This window comes from Anabas testudineus, chromosome 13, assembly GCF_900324465.2.
Source record: "Anabas testudineus chromosome 13, fAnaTes1.2, whole genome shotgun sequence".
NCBI lineage: Eukaryota > Metazoa > Chordata > Actinopteri > Anabantiformes > Anabantidae > Anabas > Anabas testudineus.
Window position 1 is genome coordinate 4522110 of NC_046622.1, and position 24515 is coordinate 4546624.

At 38.1% G+C, this 24515-nt stretch overlaps 1 protein-coding gene across 1 annotated transcript in view; it reads left to right on the plus strand.

Moving 5' to 3' along the window:
• The window catches only part of cntn5 (contactin 5), an 82798-nt gene that overhangs the window by 21762 nt on the left and 36521 nt on the right, over nucleotides 1–24515 (plus strand). Inside the window, exons 2-6 of the mRNA XM_026372962.1 lie at nucleotides 2376–2494; nucleotides 13446–13655; nucleotides 18811–18934; nucleotides 19045–19220; nucleotides 24303–24398. Coding sequence (XP_026228747.1) covers nucleotides 2440–2494; nucleotides 13446–13655; nucleotides 18811–18934; nucleotides 19045–19220; nucleotides 24303–24398 — 661 coding nt within the window. The 5' untranslated portion in view covers nucleotides 2376–2439. The remainder of the gene's footprint in view (nucleotides 1–2375; nucleotides 2495–13445; nucleotides 13656–18810; nucleotides 18935–19044; nucleotides 19221–24302; nucleotides 24399–24515) is intronic.

Consider the following 24515-nt stretch of genomic DNA (forward strand, 5'->3'; position numbering starts at 1 on the left):
AAACCAGAGCTATATACATAGTACAGAATTCGAGTTTTATGGTGGTGATGTTTTGTGTCCACTGTACATGATTTTAGAAGAATCTTTTATTTGTCAAGAACACCCTGCAGACCAGAGATGACAAAAGAGACAAGCTGCTGATGGATTTCTGTAAAAAAAACAACCTTTGATTCCTGCTATAAAACCAAATGGGTGCTGATGCGGACATTGTTCAGTTCAACACATAGAAAATAAATAAGTAAATCTTCCTTCCTCTGGTGTGATTTGTGCATTGTGATGCATGCAATAGGCTTTTGTTCAGGTTTGCTGTATGCAAGTGAATTGCAAGTATGGGTCACAGTGTGGCATGCACAGTTTAGCTTTTTCTATCTTTACATCACTGAGCAAAAAGAGCGAAAATATGGAAACATCAAGTGTCACCCCCCATTTTTAGTTTGCTAATTTACTTCATGCTGTAGACAGAACTTAAACTTACACTATATAAGAGTAGCAGATTCTTTCTTCCAAGATGTAGGAAAGAAATTAATCATCTTTAAATCTCTTTTTATCCTTTCCTCTTTTTGTATTTTCTCTAAATAAGAAATTGTAAATGCCAAGTCACTAATTGTTAAACCCACGAGAACTATTGGTGGTACATTGGTGGGAGAACAGGGAGCAAATGAGGTGAGGCAAAGACAAGAAGGCATAAATGATGAATGTGACACAGCTCCTGCTGGATCTGGACATGCTTCTCTCAACCCTCAGAGCTGTCTGTGCCACTGCATTAATGATCTAAATGACACAGACAACTTAAATGAAGATGAGAGGGACGGTTGGTGGGATCAGAAGAAAATGGTAAGAGGAAGAACTAGGGATGGTACATTTAAACAAGCTAAAAGATTTTAAAGATACTAAATAACTGGAAAAATGCTGCTTTTTAGCAGAGATTGGGCACAAATAGAGAATACAAAGGTCAGCACACCTCTTTATACAGTAGGCCTACACATTATCAGCAGCATATCCATTAGCGTGTTTGCAAATAGAATTGCATCTATAAATAGAGGTGCAATGTTTTATACATCATTCTCTGCTGAATGTAAGTGAATGTGTCAGTGCCATGTATTGAACACACTACCTTTTATGATGATGTTCAATAAGGAACAGCAGTGATGCTAGTGGAAAAGTTTAGTCTGTCTGTACACCTGACTATTATTGTCCCTACAGTAATAAATTTTAACTTGGACCTACATCACAAAGTGCGCAAAAGGTGAAGTAGTCTGAATACTTTATCAAGCTGTGCATCTGAGATGATGTTCTCTGCATAAACAGCAACTACTGTTGTTCAGCTGTCTGCATGGAGACAGATGGGATCTGGTGGGTTGAGGTGAATCTCCTGTGCGTTACTCCCTCCTTGTAAAGGACCTTGCGTTGAGGTCAGAAGTTTAGTCTGGATTTAAATTCTGTGTGCACGATTTATTACAATGCAATATAACACAGCCTTGCTGTGTGAAGCTCTCGTTAAACAAGCACAAGTCCAACTTGCTGCGAATACTGTGGTTTGAAGACAGCCTGTCTGTATGGTATGAACATGAGAATATGCTGATATAGAAAATAAACTTTGTGAGGGAAATGCAGTTTCTATTTGCATCTCGACACTTCACCTTGCGTGTTATGTTTTGGTTCAGTCCTTAGGCTTAAAGCATGCTTCACTTTGATCTGTAAACCGCACTTTGGAAAAGTTGTCCACACATTTTTCTGGAACACCAAATATCTTCCAATATCTGACCAGTACTTTTCATTTGCTTTGAAAGTTTGGAAATATTTTAACTTAAAAATAAGATAAACCTAATATCTGAAGCATTTGTGTGCTATGGGTGCCAGTTTGATTTTGAGTTAACAGGGGGAATGTTTAGGAGCTAGGAGAGATAACAAGGAGAACTCAGAAACAAACTGACAACATATAATAAAAGCATCACTGTATATGTTAAATATCTAGAAATCATGTGTGTATATTCTATAAATAGCAAGAAATGCACAGACTCTGTTGTCTTAAGAAAGCTTTTTTAACACCAATTACTGCAGAGGTAACAGCGACTGTTGTTCCTGTGTCTGGTTATGTTGTGCACAGTGAGATCACAAGAAAAAGGCGTGAACCATTGTATTATTTTATCTGAAATTGTCAAGTGGGAGTAAACTTGTCATGTATAAATCTCCTCTGGGCCATATGGTGTGAACATCACTGCAATCATGAGACAATAAACTAAATGTGAAGATGTTATTTAGTGAGATTAGTACAATCATTTGGATTTCTGATTATAGAGGTTTGCATCTGTATCTTTGATAACCAGAACTACTCTACTTCCTCCCACCAACTGATGTTTTCTTTCTGTTTGTAGGCACAGCTTTAATGAAGAAGCAGACCTGCTAACATTCTTGCAGAAGGGACCCTCTTCAACAAGTATGGGGTCACCATGGAAACCATTTCTTCTCCTGTCTGTCATCAGTGGCCTTTCAGGTAAGAAATGCAGAAGGCAGCGTTCAGATACAATAGTGGGAAATAGTTGTACGGAATAATCTTTTTAAGCATTGTTATTAGGAGTGGTACAGGGTGCAGTGAAATCTACTGTAATGACTTGGCGGTTGTAAATGTGACACAGCTGGGAGAATCATCATTTATGGATGAGAGAGAGGCCTTGTGTCTTTTCACACTCGGAGAGGAGGAATCTGCATCTTTGCAATGATAAATTTTGCATTTCAATCTGAATGAAGGTGACGATGTTATGGCTTATTGAGCATTTCTATTCTTGTTTTGAGCCTCAAGGATTAGGCAGGGTTTTTTCTAAACTCTTTCAATAAAGGTCTGACTGTAAACAGCAGGGGTCTCAGGCTGTGGGTTTACAGACCCTAACTATCTGACAGAGTTTGAGAAGCAGGGTTGACTGGCCTAACAAATAGCCCTTTAAAAGTGCTCTACTTGATAAAAAAGAAATAAAAAAACAAGTCTCTCTCTAGTTTTAGAGAGTTGACCTTAACCTCAACATGGCAGAGCTCTGCTCCATTCACTGAGTTGAATTTTCTGGCATCTCATACTTATCTTCACCAGTGCGATTATCAATGTTTGTCACAAATTGAGTGTCTCCTTTGCTCTAGAGAATGCATGGTCTAATGCATTCTGCCCCTTTAATGGTTCCTTTAACCCACCGGAGAAAGGTTCATGCACTTTGTGGCTCTCTGAGCTTTGTTTCTGGGAGACACACAGCACTAACCTCACCCGTCTGCTCGTTAAACCATACTATTAAATGGAAACAACTGTTTAACTTTTTGAGCCTTGTCTCTGGGGACTGTTAGACAGAATAAATTGTGGACATTTATAGAAAGACTGGATTTTATATATATGTTTTCTACACGTACAGCAATTGAAGGGGGTTGACGGGGACGTGCCATTTCTGTAGTTTATTGTTTTTTTATGCTACAAGTTTGTGATCCGCTAGATTGTGTGGATGCCTTGCCAAGCACGAGGCTTGCTCCACTGCTGCTTGCAAAGTATATTAAAGGGCAAAACCAATATGATGTAGAGGATCTTTATTACAGCCTCAGTTCTATGGTCTCTCTGACCCTGTCACCCTTCTGCTCTTGAGTTAGTAACCCTGAGGATACTGTACTTGGTAAGACAACCATTTTTGCTCATTGTATTATTTTTATAGGGCATATTGTGCATATTCATCTTCATCTAATTTACCCGAGTAGCTCTGACAATTAAAGAATGTTCTCAACTGATTTATACATATATTACATATCGTCCATATGGAGTTTTTCATTCATTGTAAATTTGTGTTTTTATTTACATACTTTATTCTTTAGTTGTAGCTGTTAGAGTTTGCACTGTTTGGTAGTAATATGTCCTAGTATAGACAGTATAATAATCCACTGGAGAAAACACAACAATGCAGTATGAACATAACAGCAAAGCTATTTCAGCCAGGCCTGTAAAAGAATAAACGACCTTTACTCACCGGCGAATTTTAAATAATCATATAAATTGCTGCACAAACAGCAGCGTTCCACTTCCACTTTGTCTTTTAATTGCAAGAGTCTGAGTCAATCTTTGGAACAACACTGAAGCTCAAATTTATACCATTTTAACAGGTCTTGCATCTTTAGGACAAGACAGTGTGGTGGATATTGGCATGCTTCAGTAAATTGCAGTAATGACAATTCAACTGCGGGGTCCTTTATTATGTAGTTGTCATATATCGTGCTAGCAGCCTTTCAGAGCCTCAAGGCTAAATAAATGCAAGGAAAACGTGTTTCATTTTTGATAACTATTTCTATTTTAAAAAGACAAAATGGTATCTGCAGTCTATTCAGCCAGTTAAAGTCGGTCATATTAAAGGACTCAAAATGACACAGTCAAAAACAATAAAACAAAACATTCAACTGTGAGGAAACTGCAAAGTGTAGTACCTACTGAAAGCTTTTCATACCAGCACAAGCACTTAAGCAATCTCTCAGGAATGTCTTATCTGTTGTAGGTGTCTGTCTGCTTCATGTGAGATAACGTTAAAGGCCATGGCTGCTACAGTAGGTGCTCTTGGTTTAAACATCATAAATACGGAAATGAGAAGACAGGATGGAGAATTAAGTCTCTGGTATACCAAGGTCAATATGAATCTGGACAATAAACAATCATGGTATTCAAGAGTCGTGATATTAGTTTTTAATAAATGCATACAGTGCCCCTCCCCCCAAAAAAGTCTGTAAGCTTCTGCAATGTCACAACATTTATTAGTGTTCAAAGTTGCATTCATATTTCACCAAGATCTTGTATTGATGAAGAGAGTCGGACCACTCTGCAAAGTCTAACGTTGCTGAACCTAGACTTGACCAACTGCAGCAACCCCAGATCATAGCACTGCCCCCACAGGCTTGTACAGTAGGCACTAGGCATGATGGGTGCATCACTTCACCACCTCTCTTCTTACCCTGATGCTTCCATCACTCTAGAACAGGGTAAATCTGGACTCATCAGACCACATGACCTTCTTCCATTGGACAGTTCTTAACCCAGTTTTAGTAGTTTCATCAGTCTCCTCAGATGTTTTCTTTGCTTGATGCATGACAAACTTCTACTGGCCAGCTCCTGGTGAAAAAAACCACGTCAGACCATTTAACACCTCGTCAAAGGACAACTAGCTAAATCATCAGCATCAAATATACTAGGAGTAATATTGAATTTGTAGAAGAAAACTCTGTCACAGTGAAGTTACTATGTTATGATGTATTATGGATGCCTGAGCTGGGAACAACATCACACCCAAGTTGAGCAAATTCTACTACATGTAGAATGAATGGGGACTGCATGTATTTATTAAATAGTTCCAGCCAGGTCAGCCCATTGTTAGCGATACCAGTATATGTATTATTATTATATAGTATATTATTTTATAGCCAGGAAATTGTTATACAACATATTACATGGTAGCGTGCACATACAAACATCGTAACAGCACGTCCTCAGCTAGAGGTTGTACAGTAGTGTGTATACGATGGATTTAATGACAACACAAATAAGACAGAATTTCTGAGTCCTCAGAACTTCCAACTTCCCAGTTCAAATAGAAAGCACCATTAGCTGCTGAAGCTGTCAATTAGAGTAAGTATTGCTGTAAGCTTTAGCAGCTACTTTGGAAATGCACCTGTCAAATGATCCTGACTCTGGACCTGATTAACCTGGCAAGTCGTCAGCTTTTCAGTAAGAATGCACCCCAGCACAGAACAATTACAATAAGCAACAGGTTGACAGTTAGGCCACAGTTGAAATAAGCAGACTTCATGTTGTGTGCATTTTGTTTCTGCTTTGAGTAAACACTAAGTGTTTTTAAATTGTCAAAACACAAGTGCTGCAAAAACTCAAATTAAATATTATTACCTCACTGTGGAAATGCTGTGTTGTGAAAGTGAAGGTTCTGCACTGGAAACTCAAATGTCAAATTAGAAGCTAAATTGAAAATCAATATCAGCTAAATCAAACTGAATGTAAAGGTATAAATTTGCATCTTAATCATACTGAATCTTATTATAAATTTAGCTGTATCATAGTTATATCCAATAGTAAACCAAGATGTATATTTTATTGTTTTAGAGGGAGAGATTGTTTAAATAATGTGCCTTTAATATCACATCTGTCCTTAAAAAAACTTTTACATTACATTAGAAACAAAACCATGAAACTGATTCTGGGGTTTTCTTTTTTATCAAGAATTGAACTAGTTTATAAACAGGGACTGGGGCTTGTACGGTAAATTTATTACAGTCGAGTCAATACTGTCCATTGATTTTTGATCTCAGGATTTGGTTCCTCGGTACCTCGGGTAGTTGACAGAATTTAGTCTGCGTGTTCATTATAGGTAAATCAGCTCTGTTACTACATCGACTCCTTTTGTCTTACTTGTTTGCAAAATAATTGCCTCCCAGAAAAATTAGTTGACTCCTTCTGACAGGCTTATTGGGCTTTACTGTGCAGTTAATTTTGACAACTGAAAACTGTTGAGCAAGTGGTCAAGTAAAGGGGCTCAACGCAGGAGGTAAAACTTAAGTCTCTTAAGATCATTCGTTGCTCCTTGACCTGGAAGGTGCTTCGTTATGGAAAATAGGACCACCATAGTTCATAGGCTAATCACAGCCATTATATTCAGGCTCTCAATGCTACTGAAAACGCTTGTGAATAGGATTTGGATTGTTAACAGCATGTTTTTTGTCTTCAGCCTTTCAACTTCTTTGGTCTGTACTTGATTCTGAGAGTGCATAATTTTGGTCTTTTCCATCTTGCAGCTCCTGCAGTATCAGATTCAAACTGCCTCATTCATTGTAGCATCTACATATCAGCCACAGCGTTGCTGCGGCAGCAGTCTGCAATACTAGTTATACTTGGGGTGCTCAGTGCATATAGAGTAGCATTAGTATCCTCTATGTGTCTTAGTTTCTTCCTGTCAGCATGTCTCTGGATTTTATCTTTTTCTATCATTGTTATCAATATCCTATATTTGTCTTCTTTTCCATTCCCCGGCCAGGAGATATAAGTGTAGACAAATGAAATTTTATGGGCATCACATAAAACCCAGAAAGGAAAATGCACACAGTACATCAGTATTGTCTGCAGGCATATTGTTGTCTTATAACACGCAGTGACAGCTCTTTACTTTATTTGCTTTCTCTGTTCTTCAGCCTTGAGAAAAACATTCTGATCTTATTCATTTGGTTATTTTAGAAGGATGACTCTCAGTGGAGTTTTATTAGATCTCCTGAAGGAACTTGTATTTCCTGTCATCATACATCCATGAACAGTAACAGCTGAGCCCTGCCTTATCAATAACTGAAATAACATTTGTCAAATTAGTGTTGCACACTCTGTCTGCTGCGCTGACACTGTCAGAGCATTGATTTCTAAACTGTGATAGAGTATGTATGTAAAAAGCTTGAATGGCCCAGTCTGTGGGCTGTGATTTTGAGAAAGTCTATTTTACCAAGAACATTTGTTGGACTATAGGGTAACAAAAAACTTGTAAAAAGCAGTGGTAGACTGTAACCAAAGCAGCAATAAGAGCTGAGTATGCTTTTAGATCAGCAATATGTCATATTTTAGTAAGAGAGCCACACTTCAAACTGGTTTTCAATATTATCAGCAACAGGAGCCATGAGCAGCCCTTCCCAGGAGTGTGATATCGTCTTTATCTATTATGATACTTTTGACATGATGGCTTGTGCAATGGATTATTGACCTACTGTTCTCTCAGAATATGCTGAAAATGCTCACTTTGAAGATAGTAGTTCCCCTGTTCTATTTTATTTTCCCCTGTACCTGTCTTCCCTGCCTAGTCTTCTTTCATTCCATAGATATTTAAATCATGCCGAAGCCGAGAGGGCAGCACAATTAGATTTCTCTCATGTTTAAAAGTGGGCTGGGCTGGCACGATGTCTTGGGCCCTTTTTTTCCTCCCCTCAGTCCGCCTCTGATTGAAATATAATGCTGCTTGGAGTGCTAAGTGTGGAATGGTAATTCATCTGTTCCTTAGCTAACTCTGAGGTATCTCAGTATTAAAAGTGGGGTGCATGGAATATAGATGTGGAGTGAGTATGAGTGTGGTGTATAAGTGATGCATGAAGTCATTTTCATCAAGGGCAAAAGAGTCATGCATCAGAAATATGGTTTCATATGGGGAATGGATCAGTATTTGCATGCACTACACAGGGCTGGACCATGCAATGAATATATTTCTGTGATTGTATTCATTGAAAAATAAACTTAAAAACCTGGAGCTTTGTTAAAAGTTACTTTCACTCTACAGTCGTCAGCTGCTTTCCTAGTTTCAGATTATCCCACTAACATAAATGACACGGTTACTGCCAGTCAATTGCAACATAAAGCATTGATGACCTGCTGTGTTCCCGCAGTATGTGAACTATATACAGCTAAACAGCAGTGAAAGTATTTTGCAATCTATTTTTGGTCCCTCCATCAGAAACTGGTGGACTTTCTCCAACTGGCAGGAGAACCTGATTGTGACTGAGCTTTTCTTATACCCCCAATTTAAGCCCAGGAAATTAAATTACAAAGAGAAATAACAAAATCCTTGTTAATCATGAGAAGTTGGGCACAACGTTCAAGTCTTGGCAGGCAAGCTTCACTGGTGTGTACAGTGATCAACACTATAATCAGTACCTAGAGATTTTAGATTTGGCATTTCAGAGTACATAGTTACATACAATAAGCCTGTGTGCTGATGCCAAAGTTAGTGAAGTAGTGTTGCTATTTTGTGCCTGAAGTCAGTGTGAAAAGTTTGTTTTATTTGCTTAATATTTTAGATACATAATGCACAACCTCTGATTTTGTGTCATTTTTCTGTATGACTATGCTTTATCTATTAAATGAAGGAAAATTATCAAAAAAAGCAGCATGTGACACAGACTTCCACACTTCTAAATGAGGGGCACGGTAGCATCAATGCAATACATAATGCAACACTACTGTGGTTCACCATTACTTTGGAAAGGTTGTAGAATCATATCTCCATAGTACTCCAGGGATCAGAAAGAAAGACTAGGCTTTGGTAAGTAGTCGGCTGTGATATGTTAGGTGAGGTTGCATATGATGTATGGATTGTTGTAATCTGTAATGATATTCCACTGAATAAATGGTCTCAAGTATAATCAGCTTCAGTCAATATAATCTCCCTGTGAAGGTCTTCATTAATCTTACAAGCTATAGCTAATCATGTCTTTCTACTTGAGCCCGCATGAACGTCTCACCTACTTACTGTGTGTTATTCTAATTAATTTTTCATACCACAGTGCAGAGGCTGCAGACTCGCACACAGTTTCCTGTGCTCTGCCAACCCAATGACCTAATGCTAGTGGATGAATTTCTCAGTGTGTCCCTATTGTTTTCCTAGGTCTCCCCTCTGTTCACTTGAAGCATGTCTTCTTCTTTTAGCCTCACATTCTCCTCTATTTTATCTGCATATGTTGTGTACCTTGTCTCAGAGTCACTTAAGTTTCTTCAGTTGCAATGTACGTTTGACTATTTAATGTTGAATTACATAAAGGCAGGTTCCATTAAAGTAGAACTACAGTCTAACATACAATGATAATAACTACAGGAATGTTTGTCTTTTTGTTCCCTCTTCAAATATAAAATTGCCATTGTCTCTTTTGTTGATGTTATCATGAAAGCGATGTTAAGACCTGAAATAATCACCGACGGCATTGCTCTAGAGCTCCTAAAATGCAGCAGGTGCAGCCCTTTCAACAACAATGAGTGTTTCTGATTTTGCACTCTCTGAAAGATAGGGATCGGTGGGCTCTGCAAGGGTCATTGCTTTTATCAGATGAAGGTGACAACTGACAAGAGCAAGTGCCTGCCAGCTTCAGTACTCAAACAAACAAAAGGGACTTTTTTTTTGGATGCTGTATTTGTCAGGTCCTAGCCACAGTCTGGAATGTTATTTTCCTGGGAAATGGAATAAACTGTATTTGACACAATATAAAAAATATGTAAGCCCTTGTTGACAGAATATCTCAGTACCTATTTAGAATAATTTACATGTATGAAGATAGATTCTCTGCTAATTCAGGATTAACCCATAAATTAAAAATGTCAGGAGATGTAAAAATCCCCATTTACCAGTTTGTTTAGTTGAACACAGCCTTGCACTGTTACTGATTTGCCAATTTGTTTCTGTAGGGATCTCGAACTATAGCGAGTACATCATTCACTATGTAATACCTTAAACATCCACAGACATTAAATGGGAATGGAAACTGTACTTGTGCATCTTTATATTATACAATATTACAGCACTCTAATTACTATGCTTAAAATGTTGTGCTTTCAGCAGGTACTGTATAAACTGTAGGATCCACAGTCAAAATAATGGTCAAAAAGAATCAATAATTAATAAAATAATCGGCTTACTTCTTACTACAATATTTTATTACCTTGATAGAAATGCCAGCTGGCATTGATATTGCATATATAGCATGAACATTATTTATTATTTTGAACATTACCTAAATTAAGTGAGTGTAGCTGTATTTGTTTTTTATAACAAATTGTGTCCTTATCATTGCTGCAACTTTCACAGCATAGCTTCAGCTCAAAGTTACTCTGTGGCATCGCTTATGTACGTGTGCACAACAAATTAACTAATGCGGTACAATATGCTGCTGACAGCCTGGTCTCAGTCCGGTGCAAGTCTGCAAGTGTCACAGATCTATTGTGCATGGCAGCTTTAGAATACCGCACTAACAAATCAGCATTATTTTACCATAGTTCATGATTTATGATAGTTTGATAGTTGATGATGATGATAGTTCACTATTAACTAAAGTAGTTGAACTGAAGCACATATACTATCGCTTGCAATGCATTCTTCATGTTCTGTTGATAACCTTGATACCACTTTTATTGCCCTCAAAATTGACCTTGCCCTGGTAACGGGTGAGTTGCCAGGTGATGGTTGGGAAGCCCTTTGAATTCCTGTGCAGGAATACTGCCTATGAGAGAATTGTTATATTTGTGATAATAATAAAGCAGCAAATTGTGAAATGCATCTCTTTATTGTGGCATTAGTACAGTTTGCTGTCAAAACAAGCTGAACACAGCAAGTGTGAAAGAAACAGTGAATGATCATTACAGTGCTTAAAGTCTATATCTAGCCAAAGAATTACACAATGTTAATAAAACATGTGATAACAGCATTTAGTGTGTAAAAGGTTTATACTGGGAAGTCATTAAAACGAAAAAGAAAAGTTATAAAATCAGTGAGTGACAAAATGTGATCACACAGTACAGCCACGATTTATGGTAAAGGAAGCATTCAGTCATAAGAGCTAAAAAAAGAAATGGCTGCGCTGGTCTCCCACACTGTTACATTTTATCTTCCCACCTGAAGTTAGTGCAGCTCTTTTAGCTATCAGAGGTTGAAGGTTGCATATCTGCATTTATAGTAGTAGTGGAAGGGTCTGCATCGTAAGGATAACGGACATCAGCAGTGGAGGTGTTTGTACCTTGATTGAGTTGATTCTCAGCAGAATGCACAATTTCACTACCAACCACCTCCTAATGGCTTTGCTTATCACTTCACTTCACTAATTTTCAAACTTAACTTGCAATAGCTTTGATTTTTAAAGGAGTTTATATCCTGTTTCTCCCAGAATCTGTAATACAGTAATTGCCCATTCTGTTTGTAGATAGTAGTATTTTTGCAGCTGACAAGTCCCCAAGGGCACATAATTATTTCTCAGTTTTGTTCAGTTCTTCATAGCACTTTATCATGTAGTGCAAAACATTCCCCTCCCCTTTACAGAACTCTGACAGGCTCCTGCTGATTTAAAGCTTCCCGTCTTGCATTTAGTGTAAGTAATATATCCGTACAACAATCTTTCTATAGACCATTCACCAGTAATTTCAGCTGCTTGCTTTAGTTATGTTGTACAGTTGCTTTGGCCGATGTGTATTCATGATAAGATGTCATAGAGAAACTAATTGTGTGTGTAATCCCGAGTCGCTATATTTTAAATATCATGAAAGGCAACACGTTGTCACATTACACTAAATACTACATAAAGTGGAATGAATTCCCCAAAAGTAAGCAGTAGAATTCAGTGACAGAAATGACTAGTGACAGGATCGACTGTAGTTTACATTTCAGAGAGGATATTCTGAATCTCAATGGACTATTTAAAAGTGTTTTTCTCAGTTACATGTCTGTCTGATGACAATTAGAATATGTGCGGTAGTTTATCTGTGGGACCTTGTAAGAAGCCAGAAAAACGCCATAAGAGACAGGCATCTTAGCATTATCCTGTAAATCCCATTTCCAGAAAAGTTGGCACTTCTACAGTAAATAAAAAATCTGCAGATATGTCGATATGCTTGAACCTTTATCTTATGCAATTAATCATACAAGAGTACAAAAATGTCCAGTACTATAGTATAGAATAGTTTAATTCCTGTCACAATCATTTAAAAAGGTGGGACAGAGGCAAAATAACACATACATTTCCAAAATTAGTAGGTTAATTGGTACTAGATGCTATCATGATTGGGTAAAAATGAAATATCCATGAAGGGCTCAGTCTTTACTAAAATAAGATGTAAAAGTAGTGCCAGACTTTATATGAGAATTGTCTGTCAGTTTAAAGAATATTTCTCAATGCCACTTTGGAAAGAACATAGGTCTTACACCACCTCCAGAAAATCTCAGTGCACAAAGGTCAAGGACAAAAAGCGCTCTTTAGCGTTACCTTCAAGCCTTTAGGTGGCATTGCATGAGAATCTGTCATGCTGCCATGATAAATGTAGCCACATGTGTTCAGGAGTACTTTGGAAAAATATATCAGGTTCTTTGTGCCAGTGAAAAGTGCAAAAATGATCATCTATGGTGGTATGGGGTGCGTCAGTGCCCATGACACGGGTGAGATGGTGTTTGTTGGGATTTAAAAGGGAGCTATGCTGCCTCCAAAGCAACATCTTTCGCCAAGTCAGTGCATATTTCGACAGGACAACTGCTGCAATTAGTATCTTCAGTTTCCAAACTATTAAACTGTGTAATTATAGGGAAACGTGATAAACATGTCTCTGTCCCAACTTTGGCTGTCATGTAGGCATGAAAGTCTGATTTATGTTTACAGAAAACAGTTAAGTTGGTCAGTCAAAATGCTGAAAAACATTTCTTTGTATTTACTAACGCTAATTAACGAATCACAGATTTCACTTTTTATTGCATTGTTAGAAAATGTCTGGAAAGTTTTTCACAGAAGTAGTTACAACTATATATCTGTTTGGAAAATATTCACCTAACACCGTTTTTAGGCTGATGTTTTGTCGTCTTTCAGTAGTTATAGCTAATTTCACTCAAAGGCATGGCTTCATATGATGTAACTACTGTGTTTCACCTTTTTTCTAGACCTTGCAAGAGCTGTTGCAGCACGTCCTATATCATATGCAGCAGTGCTACGAATGAAACCAGACAGCTCTTCATCAGTGCTCAACTCGCGGAGCAGACCTCGACAACACCACAGCGGTGGACTGGTGACTCCTGACTGGCCTGCTTTCTCCAGTCACCCCCTGTCAGCCCTGAGTCTGCTCAGTTCTCAGGAGGATTACCGGAGTGAAGGTAAAACTAATGATGCAGTCAAACCTACAGTTTGTTTGCTCTTGTCTGAACCAAAATGGAAAAGTTTTGCTTTTGGTTTGTTAAAATTCACATAAAAAAACATTCACATTCAAACAACAGTCAAGTTATCTCACAAATAGCTCATTAGTTGTAAACACATATTCCTGCATAGATTTAATCGGCTACTGTAGCTGAGGATGGTGAACATTTGTGTACTGTGAACACTGTTCATTAGTTAAGAAAACAGGAAGAGAAATCTGAACATGATTATCTGTAAACAATGTTTTGCCTTCTGTTTATTTTGTTAGAAGTAATTGCCAGCTATCAAATGTCAGTATCTGTCTCCTTCTGCCAAAAGAGCCCTGCCTTTTTTTCTGCTATTCTTGCTCGAATGCATTCTCATGTCATGAACAGCTGCCCACTAGTCACTTGGAAGACTGAGATCTGGATTTTCAGGTAGTCTTAGTGCCATCCGGAGGTGCCACATCGGTTCAGATGAAATTGTTCTCACCTCCTGAAAAGGACCAAACTAAAAAGTGCTATGGTTTGAATAAACTTCTCCAAACTTGATTGGTGTGAATGCACTCTGCTACTGTATCTCTGTACTCTGTTTGCCATCTCTGGTATCACTTTATTTGTGCAGGCTTCCTACCTGTTTAGATTTGGTCTGGAAATGAATCTCACCTATCCATCATCCCTGTGTATGGTCTGCAGTGACCAGGGTCCTGCCCTTTGTGAAATTGAAGTGGGATCGTGGCAATTTCCAGGTCTCCGTTCCTGTCAGTATAGGCGTTATAGATAAGATTGATGTTTTTGTCAAAAGGAGAGATTTAATACCCCCCACACAGCACGGAAACACATGAATTTTCATGGGTCACGGGCTGTTATGACTAAGAGTATGAATAATTCCAGATCATATGACACATTGATTCTTTAAAATATAAATAATCTCACCACGCCTGTTGAATCTGGAGTGTTTATTTAATGGAGATTGGAAGTAGCTGCTACGTCTGGGCCATATTCTCTGGCCCAAGATATATTGCTATATTGACAATATAGTTGTTTTGCATATGTCGCTGTAATATGGACATCTCACATCAACCTTAAAACAAAACAAGCTAGATGGAAACCCATGATTGCAAGTCTGATGAACTGTTAATTAAAAAAACATCACGTGAATCTTTGATTTGCAAAGTGTTAGTGAAAATGTATCATAGTTGATCCAACACCTTAAGCACAAACACTCTCAGTATGAGCAGGAGATCATGGCATGTGTTAGACCAACAACAGAACTCCTTTTAAAAGAGTGGCACTTAGAGACATGATGCCAATCCAGACTGTTGACAAAGAGGCATTCAAGGCAGTCATTTAAACAACAGAGCCTAGATACATTTTATGAAGGTAATAGTTCATTCCCTAAAAATGTTGTAAAGTGTCGTCATATAATTTTGAGTCTATGTTGCCCAACCTGAATAGCTGCTGAATTGGCGAACATATTCTCAGCACACATTAGAAGTAATGAAGGTATTCATATTAGTAGCAGTTTTGTTTAGTATCTGTCTTTGCCGTCCGCTAGCCATCTTACTATTTTACTCTATGACAGCCTCATTACTATGTATCCATAAAATGGCTTGCATATCTCTGAGGTGAGAATAATGCTTCTCCACCGTCAGTGGTGACAAAAGCATTATATTGTTGCACTGGATTGATGTTCAGTGGATGAAATGGATCCCAAAAAGTAATGCATCTTTGCTGGCTTAAAGGCGATATTGCTTTTTTGGCTCTGTGACTGACAGATGAGCGTGGCACTTGAAGTTGAGTTATTTAAACAGCTTCTTTTCCTTTGTGAACAGTATGTGCTTGGATTATTTTTCCCACACACGCACACAAAACATATGCCATAAAGAACTGAAGTCTGTATTTTTTTGATCAGACTCTGATTTCAAATGGTCACAAGACATATTGTAGGTAGACACGGTTCTAGTAATCAAAAAAATTGTTACAACTAGGTGTCGCAAAAAGAAAAAGTGTTTGTCAAGTCTATTTTTTTCATCTAAGACCATGATAAAGATGTTTGCCCTTCACTTATTTACTACTTTGAAATCAATCAAACAGATGGTTAGTTTCACCTCTGAGCTCAAGCAGAACACATAGCCTTTTTATCGCTCGCAGCAGTATAATATACATTAAGTTGTTATTCAGATCAGGTTCGATTGTTAACCATAATTAGAGCGCAGTCAGAAAGGACAATGACACTTTTTGTTGTTTTGGCTCTTAGCTCTAGCACACTGGATTTAAAATGCACTAACAACAACATGCCAACTCCAAGCTTTAATTTTAGGCTGTTTACATCTGCATCAGATGAACATTGTGGGAATTAGATCTCTGTTTAATGCAGCATCCTCTGATTTTAGGGGACAAAAAATTAATTGTCGAATTAACTCAAACTGGAAGTCATCATAAACTCATCGTGTTTAATGATATGTAATTTTCTGTAGTCAATGACCAGCAGACATGAGATAACCGCTCTGTGTGCTGGGCCTGATGCTCTGTTGAATCTGTTGATATCATCCACCTTCAGTTCTTGCAATTATAAACTGAATTTCAGTACCAGAAACATTATGGTTTTGTTTGACAAACATAATTTTATATATACTGTATACATATACTGCATCAACTCTCTCTACAAGCAAAATGGGGACTGATGCAGCTTATGGCTATTCGGTTTGTTAATGTAGGTACAGTACATAAGTTTTTAATGTATTCTTTAACACCAGTGACAGAAGCATAGGATTGCTTTGCTTTATATGCACAACAGTGATTGGAATTTATTATTGATTCACATTTCCCTTCTGATTATTTTATTATTTCAAAAGCTTTTTATTTCCCTATAGGACAGTATATTGCTGACAAAGGGATAGTGAGATTATTATAGTAATACCCTGAGAGTAAACGATGTCGGTTTTATCATCAGTTTGTCAAATGTAAGCCCAGTAAATACTAATTATCACATAAATAAACAATTCTTCTGAAGAACACATGTTCTCAAATTCTGGGATGCAGTATACCTAGGAAGCCTGCAATGCGTGCATCACTTCTGTGTTAACAGAAGGCTGAATCAAAGAGTAAGGGACTCAAAAGGAAAAGAAGAATCAACGGTGGCTGTCAAACAGAAAACACTAGACCAACTAGCACATCAATATGTGGGCGTATTGGTTCCTTGGAGAGTTCAAATTTTACATGAGAGCCACTTCAGATCACCGGCAGAAGCATCTTAGATCAACAAACGCAATATCTTAGTCTTAGGCATGCATTGCATTAAGTAGTACTTCACAATTTTTACATTATATAAGGCTTTGTAATTCAGCTTTAAGCAGCAGACTTACTGCAAAAACTTATATTCTAAATAATATCAGAAAGAACGAAGCTTTTACATGATTGTTTGGGTATTTTTGTTTTTTTGATATTAACTGTCAACATTGATAAAACAAATTGAAATCTTTTTCTCTCTTCAGCATGGTTAAGTCAAATCCACACTGTTTTGCCTGTTTTAAAAAAGAGCTTCTGATTCCAATTAGCAGATACAGTACCTTTCTACTTTTTATAGACTTTTTTGTTTCCAACTCCTGATAATGAATCACACCCTATTTCCATGTGTAGCTCGTGTATACCACACTCGTATCAGCAACGACAACTAAAAAAGTGTGCATGGACTCCTTTTGCACGACCACGTGGCACACGTGATGACAGATCATATCTGTAAATCTCAGATTTCTGTACTTTTGGATTAACCTCCTCTATGCTATGACATGGGCAGCATGTGATTCTGCAGCTGCAGCACATTTAGTATGGTAGTGTCCTATTGTAGTGGCTGCATGCTAAGATTAATGCACACGTTTGTCTACTGGTGGTCAATTAACTTACAAAGCCCTAAACCAAGTGAACGTTGAAATATGACAGAAAAGGGCAAATGATATAAACAACTTTCCTGACACAGAAGCTAAATTCTGCCTTATTAGACTTTTCATTTTTACCTGCTGGACTGACAGCAGAATAAAATATGAGAAGAGTCGTTGGTAATTAAACCTCATCTTGACATTATTATTAGAAGGGGATTTTGGTCCATGAGTGTGATGGTGAAGAGGTGATGAGTGAAAATGTAGATGGAGCACGAGCCTGGTGAGCTTGTTGAAGGACTCACAGGATCTGGTGGTGAAAAAAAGTTGTATTCGCTGCCCACTCTATTGGGTACACTATTATACTCTAATGCAATTCAATACAGCAACCATTAATTTATATTATACAATGAAGCTCTTGTTTCCATGTGGATGTAATGCTCTTTTGTATATTGCCATTGAGTAATAGCATATTAGTATGCCCATAAAGAAGAGCTGCTTACATGAAGTGTTTGTTACCCAGAATTTATGACAAATTATGAATTTATAAATGACAGATATCAATTTGTGATTAGAGGTGATAAATAATATGTTAGTACAAGCAGTATGTTGCTAATGTTAATGTTATCTGAGTAGATGTGCTTTGATCATAGTGGGAAACAAACCATGTGCTGCTGTGTCTTAACTCTCGGCCCTGTAGGCAAACAACACTCAGTCTAAAACATTCAAATATAATAGGCTCATGTTTAAAGGTGTGACATTTTTAACATTTATTTTTTACCTTATGAAACACATCCAGTTGAGTTAAGTACATCGTTACAAAGGCCCACTTCTAAATGAAGAAGTTGTTATATCTACTTTAGAAGGACAACCGCCTGCAGGGTTTGTCACTGAAAACACATTTAAGCTTTGGGGATTATGAGATTGCCTCTCCTAGTGCTGAACAGCCAGTTCAGTCGTATAATATGTCAAAATAGTATTATTACCTGTCAAAAAATCTGTTGTCTGCTGCAGAATGTCTTGCTAGTTATTGTACAGTATTTTTCTGTTCTTCATAATTCCATTATACTGTGGAGATGTACATATTCCTTTTCTCTTGTTTGCTATAAATGGTGTTGGTACAAAATGTGCAGTTGCACGACGCAAACTGGGGAATAATAGAAAAAGTAATTGGATGGTAAAACTGATTGGCTCTCCTATTGTGATAATTGCAATCATCATTGTCTTGATGGTTTCTTTTTCTTTTTTTTTCCTCACAGAAAGTGAAGAGTTTGGGCCTGTTTTTATCCAGGAGCCAGATGATGTTATTTTCCCTTTGGATTCTGATGAGAAGAAAGTGGTGATGCACTGTGAAGCACGGGGGAATCCACCACCCACATACAGGTGTGACATTATGTGTCTGTCTTCTAATTGCAGTCCTACTTTTACAGCTCATTAGCTTGTCATTCATAGCAAATATATTCAAATCTCCTGTTCTCCTTTCTGTTATTCAGTTGGTACATCAATGGGACAGAGGTGGATGCAGAGGCAGATTACCGCTACAGCTTCATTGATGGAAACTTAATTATTACCAATGCAAGTGAGGTCACTGACTATGGAAAGTACCAATGTAAAGCAGAGAACAGCTTTGGGACTGTCCTGAGCCGAGACGGTACTTTACAATTTGCATGTGAGTAGACCTTTTCCTTTTCCACTTGACCATCTTTTCACTCTTACAGTCTTGGGTACCATCTGAAGAATATGCTCTAAATGCACGCTCTATGTATCTGTCTGGGTAAAATGTAAAAATGTGTATTTTAGTCAGACTAAAATCGGGTGAAGAACAGGGATCTCATAGCAGATAATTAGCTTCAAGCTTTTTTTTCCCTCAAAATAAACCTTCTTGGTTCCAGGGGTAAATAAACACGCTGCTGTGTACGCTAAGGTTTTGTTGCTCAGTTTAGTTCCCACCGGGTCCATCTGATACTGTTGAGTTGCACTACTTACAGAGTATGTGCCCTCAAATGCCATGTCTCGATGGTAAATGAGAGCGAAAAGCACATTTCTTCCCTCCCGTAATCCCCTGGCCTACCTCCAAAACATCATGACAGGCTAAAGCAGTGCACACAGAGAGACCAGGGGCACTTTCTCTCAAAGGAAATGCATTGTTGGTTTTCTCTACATTTTCCTCAGGAGCAATGACCATAATATTCTTATTTGCACCTCTACTGGGAGCTTAGCGTTCTCACTCACTGAGCTGTTGCTAGAAAGTACTGTATTGCATGGTCTCATGTGTTTTTACAGGGACTTATGGTTGTTGCAGAAATTACTTAAGAAGCAAATGGCTAGATTAGCCTGAAACCATGTAGACTGGATAAAAGGATGGAACTCTGCACCATAAAAGCAGTATTTTCCACAGGCTAACAGAACCAAAGATTTTTTTCTATACTCTGTTTTATGTTTGTTTTCCTTCACAAAGTTTCATATATTTCCGTGATCAAAAAAGTGTACAAAAATCAAAGGAATATGGTCCTAAATTAAATATAAGCCGGATTGCATTGGCAGGCTGAAATGTCCAGATGGTAAAGCACAGACACACACTTCAAAATAGTGCTGCTAGTTTCAGAGGGACAGAAGCTGCATCTCAACATGTACCCCCTTCTGTCCTCTCAGCTGATCTCCAGATCTTATCCTCCTCCTCTCGCCACTTGAGCATCAAATCAGTATTTAAAAAAATGAGCTTGAGCCTTTTTTTTTTTCCCTGAAAATTTGAACTCGCCTGAAAATGAACAGTGTAACATGTAGGCACTTGTTTATTAGTCGATGCTTCAAGCTGAGACACAGAGTTATCCATCAGATTCACAGTGACACATGTAAAATTTTAATAATAATAATGGCATACTTGGGGAAATTGTGGTGTGACAGCTGCCAGACAGTGCATATCGGCGCTACTACAGGCTTTTAGCGAGGTGTCAAAGGACAGGGGGAATCAAATCGCTAACCCTGGGGTTCGTAGACGCCTGCTCTACCAACTGAGCTACTGCCAGCACAACATTATGCCATCAATAAGTGTGGTGTTTCATGCTGCACCCGCTGTATAACTCATTTTATTTAAATATAATGGCAATGTCTTAGCAGAAGGAACGCCTGTGGTCGAGTTTGGCTAATTGGCAGGTGTGTCACTTGAGATGTTGGCCACTTGTTTGAAACATATCAGCTTCACTCAAGCCACCTTTGCACAGAATTGGATTTTCTTATTCCAGGAACCAACAGTCCAGTTGGTATCCTGTTGCCTGGCATGTGACAGTGACTAACGTGGAAAGATACAGCGCAGACGGGCTGCCAGCTTCTAGGTATTACAGTAGAAATAGCATATAACCACCTATAAAATGCATCATTATTATTCAACTTTTTGCCAAATCATATTATTTCCTCCCAGCACAATGCATTGACACATTTTCTGTTGACTGGTGATTTGGGGCCACAGCCCTAAGATCTCACTATCACTGATTAAATATGTGTTTTACTTGTACTGCTGAGTCAGCAACAAATCCCACATCGCACCAACTGTTGCGATGAGATATGAAGAACCGGTCAAAATGTCCACGTGGGAGAAATATTTGTGCTGTGCTGTTGAATTACTGTTGTTACATCTGAATGCACATCATGTTTTAGAGTATAATGGGTGATATCACAAATAAAAAAAAATCCTGATACTTGTGTTTTTAAATAATGTGACATGAGATGATGCAACCTGCTAAATTAATTAATTTTTCTTAAGCTGTATTCAGAAAACCCATGACCACACATATTTTACCTTTATCCACAGCTGTTTAGAATATGAAGCAAAGCAAATTGCTGTAGATGCAGTATATTCAGCAGTAGCAGCTGTGTAATAGTCTCATGCTCGTTGTACGTTTCTTTAAAATGCGACCCTTCAAAGGCTAGCCACAGAAACAAAGAGTTGCCCCGCAGCACACATTTGGATGCAGAGCCTTCCCTCTTTCTTTCAGCATAACAAATGGTGGGTATTTATCACTCAGTGTGGAGCTCAACTTCCTTCCCTTTTCATGTTGGCAGTGAACATTTTCATGTGCTGACGATGTTGTCGACTGTTTAACTGGTTCAGATATACATGAGCAATGGCGTTCCTCATAAACTGAATGCTAAAAGATGCAATTACATAATTTTACATAACATGAGCTGCTTCCTTTCAACTTTTTTTTTTTAAGAAGGGGGAATATTGGACACTGGACACAGACCAGTTAGATACAGTAGAGTAAACCAGCCAGAGTGCATTAGGGAAAAGTTCAGTCAATGCGCTCTATACTCTATCCACTGGTCTTATACTCTGCTCCAAAGATGTTTCAGTAGGATGCTTTTTTCTTTGTTTTGAAATTCTGAGCTGCTGTACTTGCACTTGGACTGTTTTTCAGCCGTGACTTTGAAGGCAGCAGGCAGAAAGGATGCCTCTGATCTTTCTCCCCAAAGAGTTCTTCTCTCTCTCTCTCTGCAGACGTGAGTCTGGCTGAGGCTCAGGTATCGAGCCACTCTGAGCAGTACTAATGAAATTAACCAAATGCTTTGACTTGAGCATTGGAAGACCTACACACACCCACACTTAAATGTTCAACAGATCTGAAATGGTCAGTAGTTAAGGCCCATTGATTGAATTCTTAGTGATTTTATAATAACACATTTGCATTGAGCACCTGCTCCTGTGCTTGCTGCAAATTTCATCACTGCATTCCTAGATTTTAAATATTTATATGGACATATGTTGACTTGTAATTTTTCAGGTTGCTTTAATGCACATGTTGTATTTACATTATTAAAAAGTCATTAATATTGATTACATATTAATTACATAACAGCGATTTGCAAGGGAACTAGAAGGTCAGTATGAGTTTAATTTGAAGCTCATCTCTTGGTTTCATAACATGTGAAACCTTATTTTAATGTCTAATTTTTGAATTGACTTAAACCTTAATGGCTGCTACTTGTTTATTCTAAATGCACATGTTGAGTGATCCTTGCGTCTATACTGCTCTTTTCACTTTACATCATTTAATACTGCACTATAGGTTTATGTGGGTGTCTCTCTCTTTTTTTATTTCTCAGTAATTTTAACTATTACTGCTCGTGCTAAATGTGCCTTATTTATTCCGAACAGCCAGTTTCTCAGCTGACTGTAATGTAAATGTAGAATTACCAATGCATGTGTGATTCCCAGGAAAGACCTCTAGCATGATTGGGTCTTTTCAACAACAACAACAAGTGTAATGGTTCTCTTGGACTGGATATACGATACGGTTACTATGTGCTGAATGGTTACTGTGTTATAACAACTGGTTTTATGGGCTAGCAAAATGGAAATATGGAGATGTGCCAGAAGGCTTTTTCAATATGTAGTCTGACTAAATAATTGAGGTTAAATATCTGTTAGTACAACCGTCATGGCTCAGCAATTAGTGCTGCACGGCATCAGCTGGATGTACAGCAGAAACCTTGTCACTTATTTCCTATTATATTCATTTATTTTTATAAGTACACGAAAAGGCTATTTAGCTTACTTTTGTCTGTTCTCTGAAGCGACAGTAAAAGACAGCGATCGTCAATAACTCATGATTTTTGCTTGAATAAAACATGACAAAGAGGTAGAAGGAAGCTACATTGACAAAACAGACAGGGCGGTGACAGCAGCTGTGAATCAGTAGTGAACATGGTGACAATCAGTGGCTCTATATCTCTACACTCTGGTGGTACATTGTTAGCACAAATAAATCAACACTCTCACAATCACGTTCACACAAAACAAACGGGCCAAGATGATGGCATCGAGCATCTCCAGCATGGCAGTCTAGTACAACTGTGGAAAAACAAGTCGGGGTCCAACATCGAAACAAGCCAGCAGCCCACAGTTTGAAATCCAGTGTATGACTGCCTGTTCTCCCGGTTTATGCTACTGAAAAGGAGCTGAATACCACATGAAATATTTAATTTTACTCCATTTTTTTTTTAAATGCTTATGCTATTTCTTTTTATTCTAATCTTAAATGTTCTATATTAACCTTTCCCTCTGTACATATCTTCCTTGTGTCTTTAACTGATTATAGAGCCACAGGCTGAGCTAAAATCTTTTTAAGAGTTAAGTGACAAGTTCGTGAAATAAAATGCATCTCACTCCTCTTTTTGAGGATAAAATTGATGAGACTAAACTGAAATTTGGGAAAATAAATACAACATTTTAAGATGAGGGCATTGAACCACTATTATTATTAAATGTACCAGAAAATTGGAGGAAATGCAGGTTTCACAAGTCAAATAAGACGTAATTATCCAACTCTTTCAGGGTAACACTGCGCCTCAAAGTAATGGAACAAAAGTGGTGAGACACAAAGACCCGCCCTGGGTCAGCTGCTTGTCGCTTGATTTTCACACGTTGGCATTGCTCCAACTACAAATTAAACAGGCAGTATTAGATTCTACAAGGCAGCGGTTGTGGGATTTGAGATTAAACCTGCTTTGTTCTACTTCCAGAGAAAAACAATCAGGTAAACAGAGATGGTTGTGGCTTGTAAAATGTTCTCCTTTGATGCTGAAGACCGCTGTGATTGCCACAACTTGCACATCTGAATTAGTTTAACGTTGAACATTGCGAAGGTCAATGAAGATAAATTTTGCTGCAATGATTAGTTGATTCATTGAAAAATAAACTTCACGGCTTTTTCATTTCAAAATGATATTATATAATATTTGGGTTCGGTTTCAGATCTCGGTGCTTTCAGTGGGAAGGCCAGAGGTGGGGTTTCCGTGCGTGAAGGCCAAGGTGTGGTGCTCATGTGTACCCCTCCTCCTCATTCACCAGGTAAGAGTTTGAATCTTTAATCGCAGCCAGACGAGAGAGGAAACAAAAAAGCTCTAGTTTTCTTCTCTGTGTTTGGGACTGTCAATAAACTCATCACTATTTGTCACGAGTCCTGTG